This window comes from Piliocolobus tephrosceles, chromosome 13 (assembly GCF_002776525.5).
Source record: "Piliocolobus tephrosceles isolate RC106 chromosome 13, ASM277652v3, whole genome shotgun sequence".
NCBI lineage: Eukaryota > Metazoa > Chordata > Mammalia > Primates > Cercopithecidae > Piliocolobus > Piliocolobus tephrosceles.
In genome coordinates this window covers 61,067,703-61,086,516 of record NC_045446.1, presented here as the reverse complement: position 1 = coordinate 61,086,516, position 18,814 = coordinate 61,067,703, and the positions used below count along the sequence as shown (strand labels likewise).

Below are 18,814 nucleotides of genomic sequence, written 5' to 3'. Positions count from 1 at the left end.
TTTTTATTGATCTTTTATTTTTTGTTATTTCCCATGAGGTCAAACATAAAACATACCTGCAGTCACTGTGTGCTGATAAAATGAATATTTAAAAACAGAAAAAGTTCTCAATGCTATTAAATTAAATTGGACAATGTTTATTATATAAATATTAAAAAAATTTTACCAGTTCACATGGCATAAAAATTATCATTATCAGTGATTTCAAGCTACTAATATGACATCCTTTAATGCATAGTTAGAAAGATATGCAAAAATAGGCTCTTGTAAGCTGGTGTGCACTCTATCCAGCACACTGCTGCCCTCAATATATGTGGGGTACCTGGAACATTTCTTCCATCTATCACTACTTTCCAGTGGCAATAAAACGGATGTGACTGCCTTTAGGTTTCCATCTCCATTTCCCTCTGATTTTGTTCTGCCATTATAAGCAACTGACATTTTAAGCTTCTGTCTCTTAAATCCAAAGAGTTACATAAGTTCCTTTTCAGAAATCAAACATTTTGCGGCTGTCTCTGTAAAACTGTATAGGTGAGAACCATGAATTCTTTACCTTGGTTCTTTAGCTGGTTAATGAGTCACATAGGCCTTTAATGACATTTGTGAAAACTCTGAAAATTATGGAAAATAATGTGAGTATGTTTATCTATGGGGAAAGGTTCATAAATTTCATTAGTTTTCTAAGGGACCATAGTGCAGAAAAAGGTTCAGAACATCTGACCCAAACTTCCTTGTAATTTATTTTACATTCTTTTCTAGTTCTCTCAAGTTCCCATTCCCTGTGATAAATTAGCAAGTGTGCCTCACCCCTAAAGCTTTCCTTTGGACTACCCAACACTGGATAATGACCTACATGCCATGACATATCTGTTCCTACCTTTTGTATTATGAATTACCCATGAAGAAAACAGCTAAAGTATATTCTAAAAAGGTTACTACAACTTTTTAAGACAAAGGATGGAACCAAGGATATCCAAGTCTTACTTTTGATCTTAAAATATTTCTGCTACATGACTTTGGCAGAATATGTAATACAGTGATGAAGAGCATAGCATTTGAGATACAGAACACCTGGGTTCAAATCTCAACTGTGCCTCATGTTATTCACGTGGCCTTTGGTAGCCTAAATGGCTATAAATCTGTTTCATCATCCGTAATATGTCACTAATAGTAATATATGTTTCATTTGGCTGTTTTGGAAGAATAAATGGAATATGTCTTAAAAGCAGTTAGTAGAACACCTAGCCTGAAACAAAGAGTCAATACATGTTAGTTTCCAGGAGTATTATTTTATCATTTCATTATTGTTATTTTCCTAATTACACTACAAATGTCTTGGGTGATATACCATACTTATATTTTATGACCAAATATACAACATATTTACTATTTGTTGGGTGAATGAAAAATATTTTAAAAACCCACATGCAATAGGCAGTAAGAGAGCAAGTCTGCTTTTCTATAATGCAAGTCATATATGCCTTTATCAAATAAAACTATGTCTGTTCATTTTGGAAGCAGCAGACTGAGCACGGCCTTGTGGATCTGTCTTGTTTTTACACTGTAGATGATGGGGTTAAGCACAGGGGGTAAAAGCAGGTATACATTGGCCATCACTGAACAGACCACTCTGGGGGCTGACCGACCATAGCGATACACCAAGGACAGGCCCAGCATGGGGAGGTAGAAGATAGCAACTGCTCCCACGTGGGAGACACAGGTGCTGAAGACCTTGTGCCATTCTTCAGGGGAGGCAATTCTGAGGACAGAGTGAATAATTAAGATATATGACAGGGCAATGCATGGCGTATCTATTCCAGTTGTCAGGATGAGATCTATTAATCCACAGATTAATGTCTGAATGTCTGAATAGGTTAATTGAATCACATCTGGATGGTAACAGTAGGAGTGGGAAAGGGCATTCATTCTACAGAAACAGAGAGGCTTAAGGAGCAAAAGTAGTGGTAGTATTAGTACTATAGCACGTGTAGTCATCAGAAGACCCAACTGAATGATTCTGGAGTTAGTGAGAATGGTAGTGTACCTCAGAGGATCACAGATGGCCACATAACGGTCAAAGGCCATAGTCACCAGCACCCCAGATTCCATAAAAGTGAATCTATGAAGAAAAAGCATTTGGACAATGCAGCTATATAGACTGATTTCACGTGCATCAAACCAGAGGATACCTAATGTTGTTGACAATGTAGAAACAGGCAAGCCCAGATCAGTGGCTGACAACATGGAGAGGAAATAATACATGGGTTCATGGAGACTCTGCTGGGTAGTGATGACAAACAGGATCATGCTGTTCCCAGAGAGGGCAATGGCATAAAAACAACAGAAAGGAATGGAGATCCAGGCGTGGGAAGACTCTAGGCCAGGAATGCCAGTCAACAAGAAGGTTGGAAATTTAGATGTTGAGTTGCTTAGGATTTCCATGGTGTCCTGGTTTTGCAGCATTTGTCCTCACAGTGCTTCCATCCTACAGAAGTGATACATTACAGTGTTATGTAAAATATTTAGATAAATTTTCTTTTGGTTAGGAGAGTTATCCAAGGTCATAGATAAGATCTGCATTATTGAGAAACTTCTAAATTAAATTATAATGTTCATCTACAACTCAATCAGAAATAGTTCACAAAAATATGTTTTTGTACGTAAAATTCAAGGGAAATATGTCCATATGATTTTATACATTTTCATGATAGTGTCCATTTACAGAATATTAAGCTGGATCATAGTGTAAGATGATTTGAATAAAGACATAGCTGAGAAAAAATAAGTATCTTCATTTGCAAATATTTTGTGAGTACAATGAATAATAGCCACTGAAAAATATCCGTGGTTCTTCAGTGACCATGAGGGTGTGAATCTGAAGACACAGGATAATTGCCAGTAATACAGGTTTGGGAGTTATCAGTGTATATTTATCATTTTCATCCAACACTATAGGTGAACAACTTCAGAGACTAGAATTATAAAGGAAAAACAATGAGGACACAACTTTCCAGAAGATTGGAATGCGCTATATACACTAAAGCAAGATGAGACTTGTTTTATGGGAACTATGAAAACCAAAAGAAGCCCGGCGCGGTGGCTCATGCCTGTAATCCCAGAACTTTGGGAGGCTGAGGTGGGCGGATCACGAGGTCAAGAGATCAAGACCATCCTGGCCAACATGGTGAAACCTTTTTCTCTGTGAAGTATTTGGGGGTAATTTACTGCTGTTCAAAAGTGTAAAGTGATGGATGCTGGCTTCAGGATACAGTAGACATTTTCAGGAGACAGCGAATGAGAACGGCAATTGGCTCAGTAAACAGAAATGCTGTATTGCCTCTTTCAAGTAAAATTCTAAAAATAATTTTGTCGATTAATATATTTATATTGTTCAAGTCAATTCTAGGGAGAACTAAATTAAATAATAGCAGTATTCATGAGTATAATGTTAGTACTTTTCAATCAAGCCTTTAAAAAACTAGTTGTTTCCAAATTCATGAGAGTAAATATTCTGTAGCAAGGATACAAGTTACTGTTCCCTTTATGCTAGTTTTTTATTGTTTCTTTTAAATCTCCAGTTGTCTGATTTTCAATTCAATCGAGAAACATTATGAAAATATTTAACTATGAATTATTAGAGGTTGTATATCTACATGTTATATGGATCGATGAGGACAGGGAAAACCCTCATGGTATCTGACTTTTCTATAAACCCATATGACTGTTTGTGAATAGGTAACAAAGTAAAAAGTCAACACAATAAATACATCTCTCTACCTTCTTACCAGCTTTATGTGGAAAGAGGAACCTTCTCTGTCTTTGCTAGATGAGGAAGAATAGACTACAGTTCTGGAGCCATGGACTTTAAAGTAAGGTGGAATTGAGCTGTGAGATTATTTATATGATTTAGGTCTCTCTGGGGCCAAAGACAGAGAAAAAAAGAAATCCCCCTCTCTCTGTATCTATAAAAATTGGAGGGCATGAGTGTGCAACTCCAGAGGGTTTTAGTTACTAATCCAAGTGACCTGTGGTCCACAGGGACATTAAATGCAAAGGAAAATAAACCAAATTATACATATAAATAGAAAATGTACACTGTTCATAGCATTGGGGAATAGAGAGAGATGTACATCATTGTCTCCGGATTATAAGTGTGCTGGCAAGACAGGAAAAGAAACCGCTGTTCACTGGGATCATAGTGGTCATGATAAAGAGTGAAAACTTTACACCCCAGTCCCTAGGCCCTATGTCTACATAGGCCCCTATGTCTACATCCCTAGGCCCCTATGTCTCCCTATGGTTCAATGTGGGAGATAGGCCCCTATCTCCCACATTGAACCATAGGGAGAATGATAAATGTCCATTCTCAAATCCATCTTTCTTCAAACACTAACTGAGTTTTCCCCCAGGAAATGTGTCAACTTCTGCTATATTAATTTGGCCCTGTTTTGCTAGTAGCTAGGGTTACCATGAATGAATGATGTTCTCATGTGCATGTATTCTTGCTCTGTTCCTTGCTGTTTTCTTGCATTAATATATTCAAGGACCTGATTCTTGGGAGAGTTTTTTCATTTTTGTCAGTGTGGGCAGTTGACTAATGGATGCAGACACTTTACAGTCTACTAATTCTAGGTTCGTAGGAAAAGTCTCACATTCAAACCTTTTGTTCTCGTTTTTACAGAAGCTGCAGATTTGTGGAGACAGTCTTGTTTTTGTTTAGGTATCAATAATACCAGTAATTTGTTCCACACTCAGCTATTTTTATTTGATTTCTACTTTGCTATTATTCCTATGCATTCCTGTTCGAGTAATTTTAATGGTTGAAAGTGTGATGGGTTCAATTCAAGCGCTATAACTCTACCTGGCATTCCCATCAACTGTTTTGACTGACTTGATACTTCCACCACAAAAATGAACTATAATCAAATCATTTTATAAGTCAGAAATAAATAATTAAAAGTTTCACCTCTGTTGCCTTCAAAGAACTATCTAGTTTTCTCCCAAATATCTGTGATGGTCAGATTGTAAAATAATAAAATAGTCCCTCAGTACTCCTGCCTCCTTGGACTCCGTCTGTGTTTATCCTCTGCTCTTGAGTGTGGGCAGGACCTCTGGCTAACTTCTAACCGGTAGAATATGGCAAAGGTAACATGGTATCATCACATATATGTCATATAAGATCTGTCTTTGGTGAATCAAGATTCCATGTTTGTGGAAGATTTCTATGTGGCAAAAGACTAAGAGTGGTCTCCAGCTAACAACCAGCCAAGAACTGAGCATGGCCTCCTCTAGCCAACATGTAGTAAGAAACTGAGTCCCTCAACTCAAAAGGCCACAATGAACTAGTAGAATCTGGCAACACCTCATGTGCTTGGAAGGATAGCCTTGCACAATAAGGCCTGAAATGAGACACAGCCTTGGAGAAAACTCAGCAAAGCTGTATTCAGACTCCTGACTTACAGGAATTCAGAGATATAGTGTTCGTGGGGTTTTTTTTTTTTTTTAACTAATTGTTTTTTAATTTTTAATTTTATTTTTAGTTCTGCAGTACATGTGCAGGATGTGCGGTTTGTTACATAGGTAAATATGTGTCATGGTGGTTTGCTGCGACCATCCACCTATCACCTAGATATTAAGCTCAGCATACATTAGCTATTTTTCCTAATACTCTCCCTCTGCCCCCACCTCACTCCCTGACAGACCCCAATGTGTGTTGTTCTCCTTTCTGTGTCCATGTGATCTCATTGTTCAGCTTCCACTTATAAGTGAGAACATGTAGTGTTTGGTTTTCTGTTCCTGCATTAGTTTGCTGAGGATAATGTCTTCCAGCCTCATCCATGTCCCAGAAAAGAACATGATCTCATTCCCTTTTATGGCTGCATAGTACTCCATGGTGTGTATGTACCACATTTTCTTTATCCAGTCTATCATTAGTGAGCATTTGGGTTGACTCCATGTTCTTGCTATTGGGAATAGTGCTGTAATGAACATACATGAACATGTTTCTTTGCAACAGAAAAATTTATATTCCTTTGGGTATATATGCAGTAATGGGATTGCTGGGTCAAATGGTATTTCTGGTTGTAGATATTTGAGTAATCACCACACTATCTTCCAAAATGGTTGAACTAATTTACATTCCCACCAACAATGTAAAAGCATTCCTATTTCTCCACGACCTCACCACCATCTGTTTCTTGACTTTTTAATAATGGCCATTCTGACTGGTGTGAGATGGTATCTGATTGTGGCTTTGATTCGCATTTCTTTTTTTTATTATTCATTTATTTATTTGTTTTTTATTATTATTATACTTTAAGTTCTAGGGTACATGTGCATAACGTGCAGGTTTGTTACATATGTATACTTGTGCCATGTTGGTGTGCTGCACCCATCAACTCGTCAGCACCCATCAACTCGTCATTTACATCAGGTATAACTCCCAATGCAATCCCTCCCCCCTACCCTCTCCCCCCTCCCCATGATAGGCCCTGGTGTGTGATGTTCCCCTTTCCGAGTCCAAGTGATCTCATTACTCAGTTCCCACCTATGAGTGAGAACGTGCGGTGTTTGGTTTTCTGTTCTTGTGATAGTTTGCTGAGAATGATGGTTTCCAGCTGCATCCATGTCCCTACAAAGGACACAAACTCATCCTTTTTCATGGCTGCATAGTATTCCATGGTGTATATGTGCCACAATTTCTTTCTTTTTTTTTTTTTTAGTTTTTCAACTCTTTTTTTTATTTTTATTTTTATTTTTTATTTTTTTTTTATTATACTTTAAGTTCTAGGGTACATGTGCATAACGTGCAGGTTTGTTACATATGTATACTTGTGCCATGTTGGTGTGCTGCACCCATCAACTTGTCAGCACCCATCAACTCGTCATTTACATCAGGTATAACTCCCAATGCAATCCCTCCCCACTCCCCGCTCCCCATGATAGGCCCTGGTGTGTGACATTCCCCTTCCCGAGTCCAAGTGATCTCATTGTTCAGTTCCCACCTATGAGTGAGAACACGTGGTGTTTGGTTTTCTGTTCTTGTGATAGTTTGCTGAGAATGATGGTTTCCAGCTGCATCCATGTCCCTACAAAAGACGCAAACTCATCCTTTTTTATGTCCACATAGTATTCCATGGTGTATATGTGCCACATTTTCTTAATCCAGTCTGTCACTGATGGACATTTGGTTTTTGTTATTGTGAATAGCAAAGTCTTTGCTATTGTGAATAGTGCCACAATAAACATACGTGAGCATGTGTCTTTATGGCAGCATGATTTGTAATCCGTTGGGTATATACCCAGTAATGGGATGGCTGGGTCATATGGTACTTCTAGTTTTAGATCCCTGAGGAATCGCCATACTGTTTTCCATAATGGTTGAACTAGTTTACAATCCCACCAACAGTGTAAAAGTGTTCCTATTTCTCCACATCCTCTCCAGCACCTGTTGTTTCCTGACTTTTTAATGATTGCCATTCTAACTGGTGTGAGATGGTATCTCATTGTGGTTTTGATTTGCATTTCTCTGATGGCCAGTGATGATGAGCATTTTTTCCTGTGTCTCTTGGCTGTATGAATGTCTTCTTTTGAGAAATGTCTGTTCATATCCTTTGCCCACTTTTTCATGGGGCTGTTTGTTTTCTTCTTGTAAATTTGTTTTGAGTTCTTTGTAGGTTCTGGATATTAGCCCTTTGTCAGATGAGTAGATTGCAAAAATTTTTTCCCATTCTGTAGATTGCCTGTTCACTCTGGCGGTAGTTTCTTTTGCTGTGCAGAAGCTCTTTAGTTTAATTAGATCCCATTTGTCAATTTTGGCTTTTGCTGCCGTTGCTTTTGGTGTTTTAGACATGAAGTCCTTGCCCATGCCTATGTCCTGAATGGTACTACCTAGATTTTCTTCTAGGGTTTTTATGGTATTAGGTCTAACATTTAAGTCTCTAATCCATCTTGAATTAATCTTCGTATAAGGAGTAAGGAAAGGATCCAGTTTCAGCTTTCTACTTATGGCTAGCCAATTTTCCCAGCACCATTTATTAAATAGGGAATCCTTTCCCCATTTCTTGTTTTTCTCAGGTTTATCAAAGATCAGATGGCTGTAGATGTGTGGTATTATTTCTGAGGACTCTGTTCTGTTCCATTGGTCTATATCTCTGTTTTGGTACCAGTACCATGCTGTTTTGGTTACTGTAGCCTTGTAGTATAGTTTGAAGTCAGGTAGCGTGATGCCTCCGGCTTTGTCCTTTTGACTTAGGATTGTCTTGGCAATGCGGGCTCTGTTTTGGTTCCGTATGAACTTTAAAGCAGTTTTTTCCAATTCGGTGAAGAAACTCATTGGTAGCTTGATGGGGATGGCATTGAATCTATAAATGACCTTGGGCAGTATGGCCATTTTCACGATATTGATTCTTCCTATCCATGAGCATGGTATGTTCTTCCATTTGTTTGTGTCCTCTTTGATTTCACTGAGCAGTGGTTTGTAGTTCTCCTTGAAGAGGTCCTTTACATCCCTTGTAAGTTGGATTCCTAGGTATTTTATTCTCTTTGAAGCAATTGTGAAGGGAAGTTCATTCCTCATTTGGCTCTCTGTTTGTCTGTTACTGGTGTATAAGAATGTTTGTGATTTTTGCACATGAATTTTGTATCCTGAGACTTTGCTGAAGTTTCTTATCAGCTTAAGGAGATTTTGGGTGGAGACGGTGGGATTTTCTAAATATACAGTCATGTCATCTGCAAACAGGGACAATTTGGCTTCTTCTTTTCCTAACTGAATACCCTTTATTTATTTCTCTTGCCTGATTGTCCTAGCCAGAACTTCCAACACTATGTTGAATAGGAGTGGTGAGAGAGGGCATCCCTGTCTTGTGCCAGTTTTCAAAGGGAATTTTTCCAGTTTTTGCCCATTCAGTATGATATTGGCTGTGGGTTTGTCATAAATAGCTCTTATTATTTTGAGATACGTTCCATCAATACCGAATTTATTGAGGGTTTTTAGCGTGAAGTGCTGTTGAATTTTGTCAAAGGCCTTTTCTGCATCTATTGAGATAATCATGTGGTTTTTGTCTTTGGTTCTGTTTATATGCTGGATTACGTTTATTGATTTGCGTATGTTGAACCAGCCTTGCATCCCAGGGATGAAGCCCACTTGATCATGGTGGATAAGCTTTTTGATGTGCTGCTGGATCCGGTTTGCCAGCATTTTATTGAGGATTTCTGCATCGATGTTCATCAGGGAGATTGGTCTAAAATTCTCTTTTTTTGTTGTGTCTCTGCCAGGCTTTGGTATCAGGATGATGTTGGCCTCATAAAATGAGTTAGGGAGGATTCCCTCTTTGCTATTGATTGGCATAGTTTCAGAAGGAATGGTACCAGCTCCTCCTTGTACCTCTGGTAGAATTCAGCTGTGAATCCATCTGGTCCTGGACTTTTTTTGGTTGGTAGGCTATTAATTATTGCCTCAATTTCAGAGCCTGCTATTGGTCTTTTCAGGGATTCAACTTCTTCCTGGTTTAGTCTTGGGAGAGTGTAAGTGTCCAGGAAATTATCCATTTCTTCTAGATTTTCTAGTTTATTTGCCTAGAGGTGTTTATAGTATTCTCTGATGGTAGTTTGTATTTCTGTGGGGTCGGTGGTGATATCCCCTGTATCATTTTTTATTGTCTGTATTTGATTCTTCTGTCTTTTCTTCTTTATTTGTCTTGCTAGCAGTCTATCAATTTTGTTGATCTTTTCAAAAAACCAACTGCTGGATTCATTGATTTTTTGGAGGGTTTTTTGTGTCTCTATCTCCTTCAGTTCTGCTCTGATCTTAGTTATTTCTTGCCTTCTGCTAGCTTTGGAATGTGTTTGCTCTTGCCTCTCTCATTCTTTTAATTGTGATGTTAGAGTGTCAGTGTCAATTTTAGATCTTTCCAGCTTTCTCTGGTGGGCATTTAGTGCTATAAATTTCCCTCTACACACGGCTTTAAATGTGTGCCAGAGATTCTGGTATGTTGTATCTTTTGTTCTCATTGGTTTAAAAGAACATCTTTATTTCTGCCTTCATTTTGTTATGTACCCAGTAGTCATTCAGGAACAGGTTATTCTGTTTCTATGTAGTTGAGCGGTTTTGATTGAGTTTCTTAGTCCTGAGTTCTAGTTTGATTGCACTGTGGTCTGAGAGACAGTTTGTTATAATTTCTGTTCTTGTACATTTGCTGAGGAGTGCTTTACTTCCAATTATGTGGTCAATTTTGGAATAAGTGCGATGTGGTGCTGAGAAGAATGTATATTCTGTTGATTTGGGGTGGAGAGTTCTGTAGATGTCTATTAGGTCTGCTTGCTGCAGAGATGAGTTCAATTCCTGGATATCCTTGTTAACTTTCTGCCTTGTTGATCTGTCTAATGTTGACAGTGGGGTGTTGAAGTCTCCCGTTATTATTGTATGGGAGTCTAAGGCCCTTTGTAAGTCTCTAAAGACTTGTTTATGAATCTGGGTGCTCCTGTATTGGGTGCATATATATTTAGGATAGTTAGCTCTTCCTGTTGAATTGATACCTTTACCATTACATAATGGCCTTCTTTGTCTCTTTTGATCTTTGATGGTTTAAAGTCTGTTTTATCAGAGACTAGTATTGAAACTCCTGCTTTTTTTTGTTTTCCATTTGCTTGGTAGATCTTTCTCCATCCCTTTATTTTGAGCTTATGTATGTATCTGCATGTGAGATGGGTCTCCTGAATACAGCAGACTGATGGGTCTTGACTCTTTATGCAGTTTGCCAGTCTGTGTCTTTTAATTGGAGCTTTTAGTCCATTTACATTTAAGGTTAATATTGTTATGTGTGAACTTGATCCTGCCATTATGATATTAACTGGTTATTTTGCTCGTTAGTTGATGCAGTTTCTTCCTAGCCTCGATGATCTTTACATTTTGGCATGTTTTTGCCATGGCTGGTACTGGTTGTTCCTTTCCATGTTTAATGCTTCCTTCAGGGTCTCTTGTAAGGCAGTCCTAGTGGTGACAAAATCTCTAAGCATTTGCTTGTCTGTAAAGGATTTTATTTCTCCTTCACTGATGAAACTTAGTTTGGCTGGATATGAAATTCTGGGTTTAAAATTCTTTTCTTTAAGAATGTTGAATATTGGCCCCCACTCTCTTCGGGCTTGTAGAGTTTCTGCCGAGAGATCTGCTGTTATTCTGATGGGCTTCCCTTTGTGGGTAACCCGACCTTTCTCTCTGGCTGCCCTTAAGATTTTTTCCTTCATTTCAACTTTGGTGAATCTGGCAATGATGTGTCTTGGAGTTGCTCTTCTGGAGGAGTATCTTTGTGGCATTCTCTGTATTTCCTGAATTTGAATGTTGGCCTGCCCTACTAGGTTGGGGACATTCTCCTGGATGATATCCTGAAGAGTGTTTTCTATCTTGGTTCTATTTCCCCCCTCACTTTCAGGCATAGATTTGGTGTTTTTACACAATCCCATACTTTTTGCAAGCTTTGTTCATTTCTTTTTCTTCTTTTTTCTTTAGATTTCTCTTCTCACTTCATTTCATTCATTTGATTCTCAATAGCTGATACTCTTTCTTCCAGTTGATCGAGTCAGTTACTGAAGCTTGTGCATTTGTCACGTATTTCTCGTGTCATGGTTTTCATCTCTGTCAGTTCGTTTATGGCCTTCTCTGCATTAATTATTCCAGTTATCAATTCTTCCACTCTTTTTTCAAGATTTTTAGTTTCTTTGGGCTGGGTACGTAATTTCTCCTTTAGCTCTGAGAAGTTTGATGAACTGAAGCCTTCTTCTCTCATCTCGTCAAAGTCATTCTCTGACCAGCTTCGATCCGTTGCTGGCGATGAGCTGCGCTCCTTTGCAGGGGAGATGCACTCTTATTTTTTGAATTTCCAGCTTTTCTGCCCTGCTTTTTCCCCATCTTTTTGGTTTTATCTGCCTCTGGTCTTTGATGATGGTGATGTACTGATTGGGTTTTGGTGTGGGTGTCCTTCCTGTTTGTTAGTTTTCCTTCTAACAGGACCCTCAGCTGTAGGTTTGTTGGAGATTGCTTGAGATCCACTCCTGACCCTGTTTGCCTGGGTATCAGCAGCAGAGGTTGCAGAAGATAGAATATTGCTGAACAGCGAGTGTACCTGTCTGATTCTTACTTTGGAAGCTTCCTCTCAGGGGTGTACTCCACCCTGTGAGGTGTGGGGTGTCGGTCTGCCCCTAGTGGAGGATGTCTCCCAGTTAGACTACTCAGGGGTCAGGGACCCACTTGAGCAGGCAGTTTGTCCGTTCTCAGATCTCAACCTCTGTGTTGGGAGATCCACTGCTCTCTTCAAAGCTGTCAGACAGAGTCGTTTGCATCTGCAGGGGTTTCTGCTGCTTTTTGTTGTTGTTGTTTAGCTGTACCCTGTCCCCAGAGGTGGAGTCTACAGAGACAGGCAGGCCTCCTTGAGCTGCTGTGAGCTCCACCCAGTTGGAGTTTCCCAGTGGCTTTGTTTACCTACTTAAGCCTCAGCAATGGCGGGTGCCCCTCCCCCAGCCTGGCTGCTGCCTTGCCATTAGATCACAGACGCTGTGGGACCCTCCCGGCCAGGTGTGGGATATAATCTCCTGGTGTGCCCGTTTACTAAGACCCTTGGTAAAGTGCAGTATTGGGGTTGGAGTTACCCGATTTTCCAGGTGTTGTGTGTCTCAGTTCCCCTGGCTAGGAAAAGGGATTCCCTTCCCCCTTGCACTTCCCAGGTGAGGTGATGCCTCACCCTGTTTCAGCTCTCGCTGGTCGGGCTGCAGCAGCTGACCAGCACTGATTGTCTGGCACTCCCTAGTGAGATGAACCCAGTACCTCAGTTGAAAATGCAGAAATCGCCTGTCTTCTGTGTCACTCGCGCTGGGAGCTGGAGACTGGAGCTGTTCCTATTTGGCCATCTTGCTCTGTCCCCTCCAGGTGATTCTTATCGATTTGCATTTCTTTAATGGTCAGTGATGTTGAGCTGTTTTTCATATGTTTGTTGGCTGCATGAATGTCTTCTTTTGAGAAGTGTCTCTTTATGCTCTTTGTCCACTTTTTAATGGGTTTGTTTGTTTTTTTCTTGTAAATTTGTTTGAGTTCCTTGTAGATTCTGGATATTAGACCTTTGCCAGGTGAATAGATTGCAAATTTTTTTCTCCCACTCTGTAGGTTGCCTGTTCACTCTGATGATAGTTTTTTCTGCTGTGCAGAAGCTCTTAAGTTTAATTAGATCCCATTTGTCAATTTTTCCTTTGTTGCAATTGCTTTAGGCAATTTCATCATGAAATGTTTGCCTGTGCTTATGTCCTGAATAGTATTGCCTAGGTTTTCTTCCAGGGTTTTTATAGCTTTGGGTTTTACATTTAAGTCTTTAATCCATCTTGGGTTAATTTTTGTGTAAGATGTGAGGAAGGGGTTCATTTTCAATTTTCTGCAAATGGATATCTAGTTCTCCCAGCACCATTTATTAAATAGGGAATCCCTTTCCCATTGCTTGTTTTCATCAGGATTGTTGAAGATCACATGGTTACAGGTGTATGATCTTATTTCTGTGTTCTCTATTCTGTTCCATTGGTCTATGTGCCTGTTTTTGTAACTGCACCATGCTGTTTTGGTTATTGTAGTCTTATAGTACAGTTTGAAGTCTAGTAGTGTGACACCTCCAGCTTTGTTCTTTTTGCTTAGGATTGTCTTGGCTATATGGGCTCTTTTCTGGTTCCACATGAATTTTAAAATAGTTTTTTCTAATTCTGTGAAGAATGTTGATGGTAATTTAATGGGAATAGTATTGAATCTATAAATTACTTTGGATAGTATGGCCATTTTCATGATATTGATTCTTCCTATCCATGAACATGGAATATTTTTCCATTTGATTGTGTCCTCTCTGGTTTCCTTGAGCAGTGGTTTGTAGTGCTTGAAGAGGTCATTCACTTCCCTTGTTAACTGTATTCCTAGATATTTTATTCTATTTGTAGCAATTGTGAATGGGAGTTCATTTATTATTTGGTGCTCTGCTTGCATGTTGTTTGTGTATCAGAATGCTTGTGACTTCTGCACATTGATTTTACTGCTCAATGATTTATCATGTGTAACTGCAGCCCAGCTGATGATCTATGTTTTAGCCTGTTTTGTGTTCCTGTAAAAGAATACCTGAAGCTGGGTAATTTGTAAAGAAAAAGAGGTTTATTTGGCTCATGGTTCTGCAGGCTGTACAGAAAGCATGGTGTCAGGATCAGCTCAGCTTTTGGTGAGGGCCTCATGCTGCTTCCACTCATGGCTGAAAGTGAAGGGTAGTCAAGCGAGTGCAGAGAGTTCATGGAAAGAGGGTGAGGGGAGAGGGAGGGGGAGAGAGAGAGAGAGAGAGAGCCAGGACTTTATTCTGTATAAATTTAAAGGGTACAAGTATGGTTTTGTTACATGCATATAATGTATAGTGGTGAAGTCTGGGTGTTGAATGTAACTATTATGTGAATAATGTACATTATACCTATTAAGTAATTTATTATTATCCGTGCTCATTTCACTCCTCTACCCTTCCAAGTCTCCAGAGTCTATCATTCCATAGTCCATTTCCATGAGTAATCATTGTTTAGCTCTTGTTTATAAGTGAGAACATGCAGTACTTGACTTTATTTCTGAGTAGCTTCTCTTAAGATCTCGACCTCCAGTTTCATCCATTTTGCTTCAAAACACATAGTTTTGTTCCTTTTTATGACCAAGTAGTATTCCATTTGCACATATGCCACATTTTCTTAATCTAGTCATTCTTTGATGGACACCTAGGTTGATTCATATCTTTGTAATTGTGAAGAGTGTTGTGATAATCATATGAGTGATGGTATCTTTTTTTTTATACTAATTTCTTTTCCTTTGAGTAGATGCCCAATAGTGGGATTACTAGATCAAGTAACAGTTCTATGCTTAGTTTTTTAAGAAACCTTCATGCCGTTTTCCATAGAGATTGTACTAATTTATATTCCTACCAAGACTGTATAAGCATTCCCTTTTCTCTGAATTCTCCCCAACATGTGTTATTTTTTGACTTTTTAATAATAGCAATTCTGACTGGTTCAAGATTATATCTCATTATGGTTGTAATTTGTACTTCTCTGATGATTAGTGATATGGTTTGGCTCTGTGCCCCCTACCCAAATCTCATTTCAAATAGTAATCCCCAAAGAGTCAGAGGAGGGGCCTGGTGGGAGGTGATTGAATCATGGGGGCAGATTTCCCCTTGTGCTTTCATGATAATAAGTGAGTTCTCATGATATCTGGTTGTTTGAAAGTGTGTGGCATTTCCCCCTTTGCTCTATTTCTCTCCTGCTCCACCATGGTAAGATGAGCTTATTTCCTCTTTGCCTTCTACCATGAATGTAAGTTTCCTGAGTCCTCCCAGTCATATTTCCTGTTAAGCTTGTGGAACTGTTAGTTCACTAAATCTCTTTTCTTTATAAATTACCCAGTCTCAAGTGGTTCTTTGTAGCAGTGTGAAAACAGACTAATACAATTAGTGATGTTGAGCAGTATTTTTATAAGCTTGCTGGCCATTTGCATGTCTTCTTTTGAAAAATGTCTGTTCTTCCAATTGCCCATGTTTTGAGGCAGTTATTTGTTGTCATTTCCACTGAGTTGTTTTAGTTCCTTGTGAATTCTGGATATCATTTCCCTGTCAGTTGCATAGTATACAAATACTTTCTCCCATTCTGTAAGTTTCCTGTTCACTTTGCTTTGCAGAAGTTTTTAAATTTCATTAAGTCCCATTTGTCTATTTATGTTTTTATTGCTTATGCTTTTGAGGTCTTAGTCATAAACTCTTTTCCTAAACCAATGCCCAGAATAGTTTTTCCTAGGTTTTTGTTTGTTCATCTTAAGTTTTTTTACAGTTTCAGGTTTTACACTTAATTTTTTGATCATCTTGAGGTGACTTCTGTATTTGATAAATGAAAGAGGTCCAATTTTATTTTTCTGAATTTGGCAATCCAATTTTCTCAGCACCATTTACTGAAAAAGGTGTCCTTTTCCCAGTGTATATTTTTGTAACCTTTGTCAAAGATCAGTTGCCTGTAGACATGTGGCTTTATTTCTAGGTTCTCTATTCTGTTCCATTGGCCCATACATCTGTTTTTATACCAGTAACATGGTGTTTTGGTTACCATAGCCTTGTGTTATAATTTGAAGTCAGGAAATATGGTGTCTCCAGCTTTGATTTATTTGCTTGGGATTTCTTTGTTTTTTTTTTTTTTTTTTTTTTTTTTCTGGCTCATTTTTGCCTCCACGTGAATTTTAGCATTATTTTTTCTAATTACTTGAAAAATATATGACAAACCCACAGCCAACATCATGGAAAAAGGGAAAAGTTGCATGCATTCCCTCTAAGAACTGGAACAAGACAAATAGGTCTACATTCACCTTTCCTATTCACATAGTATTGGAAGTCCTAGCCAGATGAATCAGATAAGAGATAGAAGTAAAAGGCATCCAAATTGGAAAAGAGAGTCAAATTATCCCTGTTTACTGACAAATGCTTTTATATCTAGCACACTCTACAGACTCCACCAAAAAACTCTTAAATTTGGTAAATGGATTTAGTAAACTTTCAGGACAGAACATCAATGTAAAAAATCAGTGGCATTTCCATACAATAATGATTAAGCTGAGAACCAAATCAAGAAGGCAATGCAATTTACAAGAATTAAAAAGAATATACAGTATCTAGGAATATATTTAACCAATGACATGAACGATTTCTTCATATCTTAGATTATGGACACCAGAAGTCCTAGTCCATTATCACATTTCACTTAAGCCAAATTTCCCAAGAGCTCCTTCTAGTTAGTGACTGAGTGTGGCAGGGAAACTGAGTAAGGCTCATTTCTGGAAGGCACAGGACTGTGCTGACAGGTGTTTTGATTTGAGGATACCCAATGACCTTGACTAACTCCATTCAGAACTGTACTACAGTCTAAGATACTTATTTCTACCCAAACTTTCTTCCTTCCTTCCCTCTTTAACTCAGGGTCAAGCCTACATCAAAGACTGACTGCTCTCCCAGCCTCCTGCTCCTCTGTTCTTGCCTTCTTTTTGTGGTAAACGTTACCTAGCCCCTTCGCTACTTGTCTATTTTGGCCCAGGGTGGTCACACTTTATGAATCATCTCTACACCTACTTGCTTGTTAAGCCCTTTTGCCTACCCTTTAGACCTTATTGGTTCTTATGATGATTGCAACCCTGGCTTTTGGTGGTTAACCACTGCTACCTGACCTCTATTATGTCAAGACCTCCTCATATGCATGGGTATCCTGGTTTTGTAACTGCAGCTACTACTGGCCTTCCTGATCAGCAGAAAAGAGCTACCACTCAGCTTCTTAGTGATGTTGGTATCATTTTCACAACTCATCTCCAGTGGCTTCTGAATCATATGTCCTTTGTGCCCTTTTATGGAAAATGTATGATAGATCTTCCAGCTTTACACAATCTATGCCAGCATGCACATTTTTCATCAACCCCTATATAATTTTCTTTCCTGTCTACTAGGGCAGCACAGTCATTTCCAATGTGCTGAATGTTGTCCAATACTTTTTCCAGCTAATTGTCACTCAATATTGAATTAACCACATTCTTGGTGTCCTTGTCAGAGTATTAAAATCTGTATTCCAAATAAGTGCCCTTATATTGATGCATTCTCGCCAGTTTAGTTTTCTATTCTGTCCTCCTTTAAAAACATTTTTATTGTTATTTTTATGGATACATAGTAGGTGTCTATATTTATGGAGTATGTGAGATATTTTGACATAGGTATATAATGCATAATAATAACATCAGGGTAAATGGGTATTCATCACCTCAAGCATTTGTATTTTGTGTTACAATCAATTTGTACTCTTTTAGTTATTGTAAACAGTATAATTATCATTTACTATCATCGCCCTGTTGTGCTATAAAATACTAGATCTTATTCATTCTTTCTACTTTTGTACCTATTAACCATCCCCATTTTCCCATACAACACCCACTACTGTTTCCAGCCTCTGTTAACCATCACCCTACTCTTTAGCTCTATGAGTTTAATGTTTCAATTTGTAGCTCCCCAAATTAAGTGAATCATGTGACTTTTTTTTCCCCCTGTGTCTGGCTTATTTTTCTTAACATAACAGCACTGTTTCTATCCACATTGTTGCAAATGACAGGATCCCATTATATTTTGTGGCTGAATTGTGTATATGTACCACATTTTCTTTATCCATTTGTCTGCTGGTGGGCATTTAGGTTGCTTTCAAAGCTTGGCTGTTGGGAATAGTGCTGCAATAAACTTGGGACTGAAGATACATCTTTGATATACTGGCTTCCTTTCTTTTGGGTATATACTTAACAGTGGGATTGTTGGATCACATGGTAGCTCTATATTTAGTTTTTTGAGGAACCTCCAAATTGTTCTCCATAGTGATTGTAGTAATGTACATTGCCACCAACAGTTTATGAGGTTTCCCTTTTCACCACATCCTTGCCAGCATTTGTTATTGCCTGTTTCTTGAATAAAAGCCATTTTAACTGGAGTGACAGGGTATCTCATTGTAGTTTTGATTTGCATTTCTCCGATGATCAGTGATGCTGAGCACCATTTCATATACCTGTTTGCCATTTGCATGTCCTCTTTAGAGAAGCTCTATTCAGATCTTTCGCCCATTTTTAAATTAGATTTTTTTTTCCTATTGAGTTGTTTATACTCTGTATATATTCTAGTTATTAACCCCTTGTCAGGTGGATAGTATGCCATGTTTTCTTTCATACTGTGTGTTTTCTCTTTACTATGTGAATTGTTTGCTATGT

General features: G+C 38.5%; 1 protein-coding gene across 1 annotated transcript; it reads right to left on the bottom strand.

Annotated features, from left to right (window-relative positions):
* Positions 1 to 1,506: 1,506 nt before the first annotated feature.
* LOC111540706 (olfactory receptor 51F1) lies at positions 1,507 to 2,463 on the bottom strand. Its single transcript, XM_023209147.1, has one exon. The coding sequence runs from the start codon at positions 2,461 to 2,463 to the stop codon at positions 1,507 to 1,509; it is 957 nt and encodes a 318-aa protein (XP_023064915.1).
* Between the last annotated feature and the right edge of the window lie 16,351 nt (positions 2,464 to 18,814).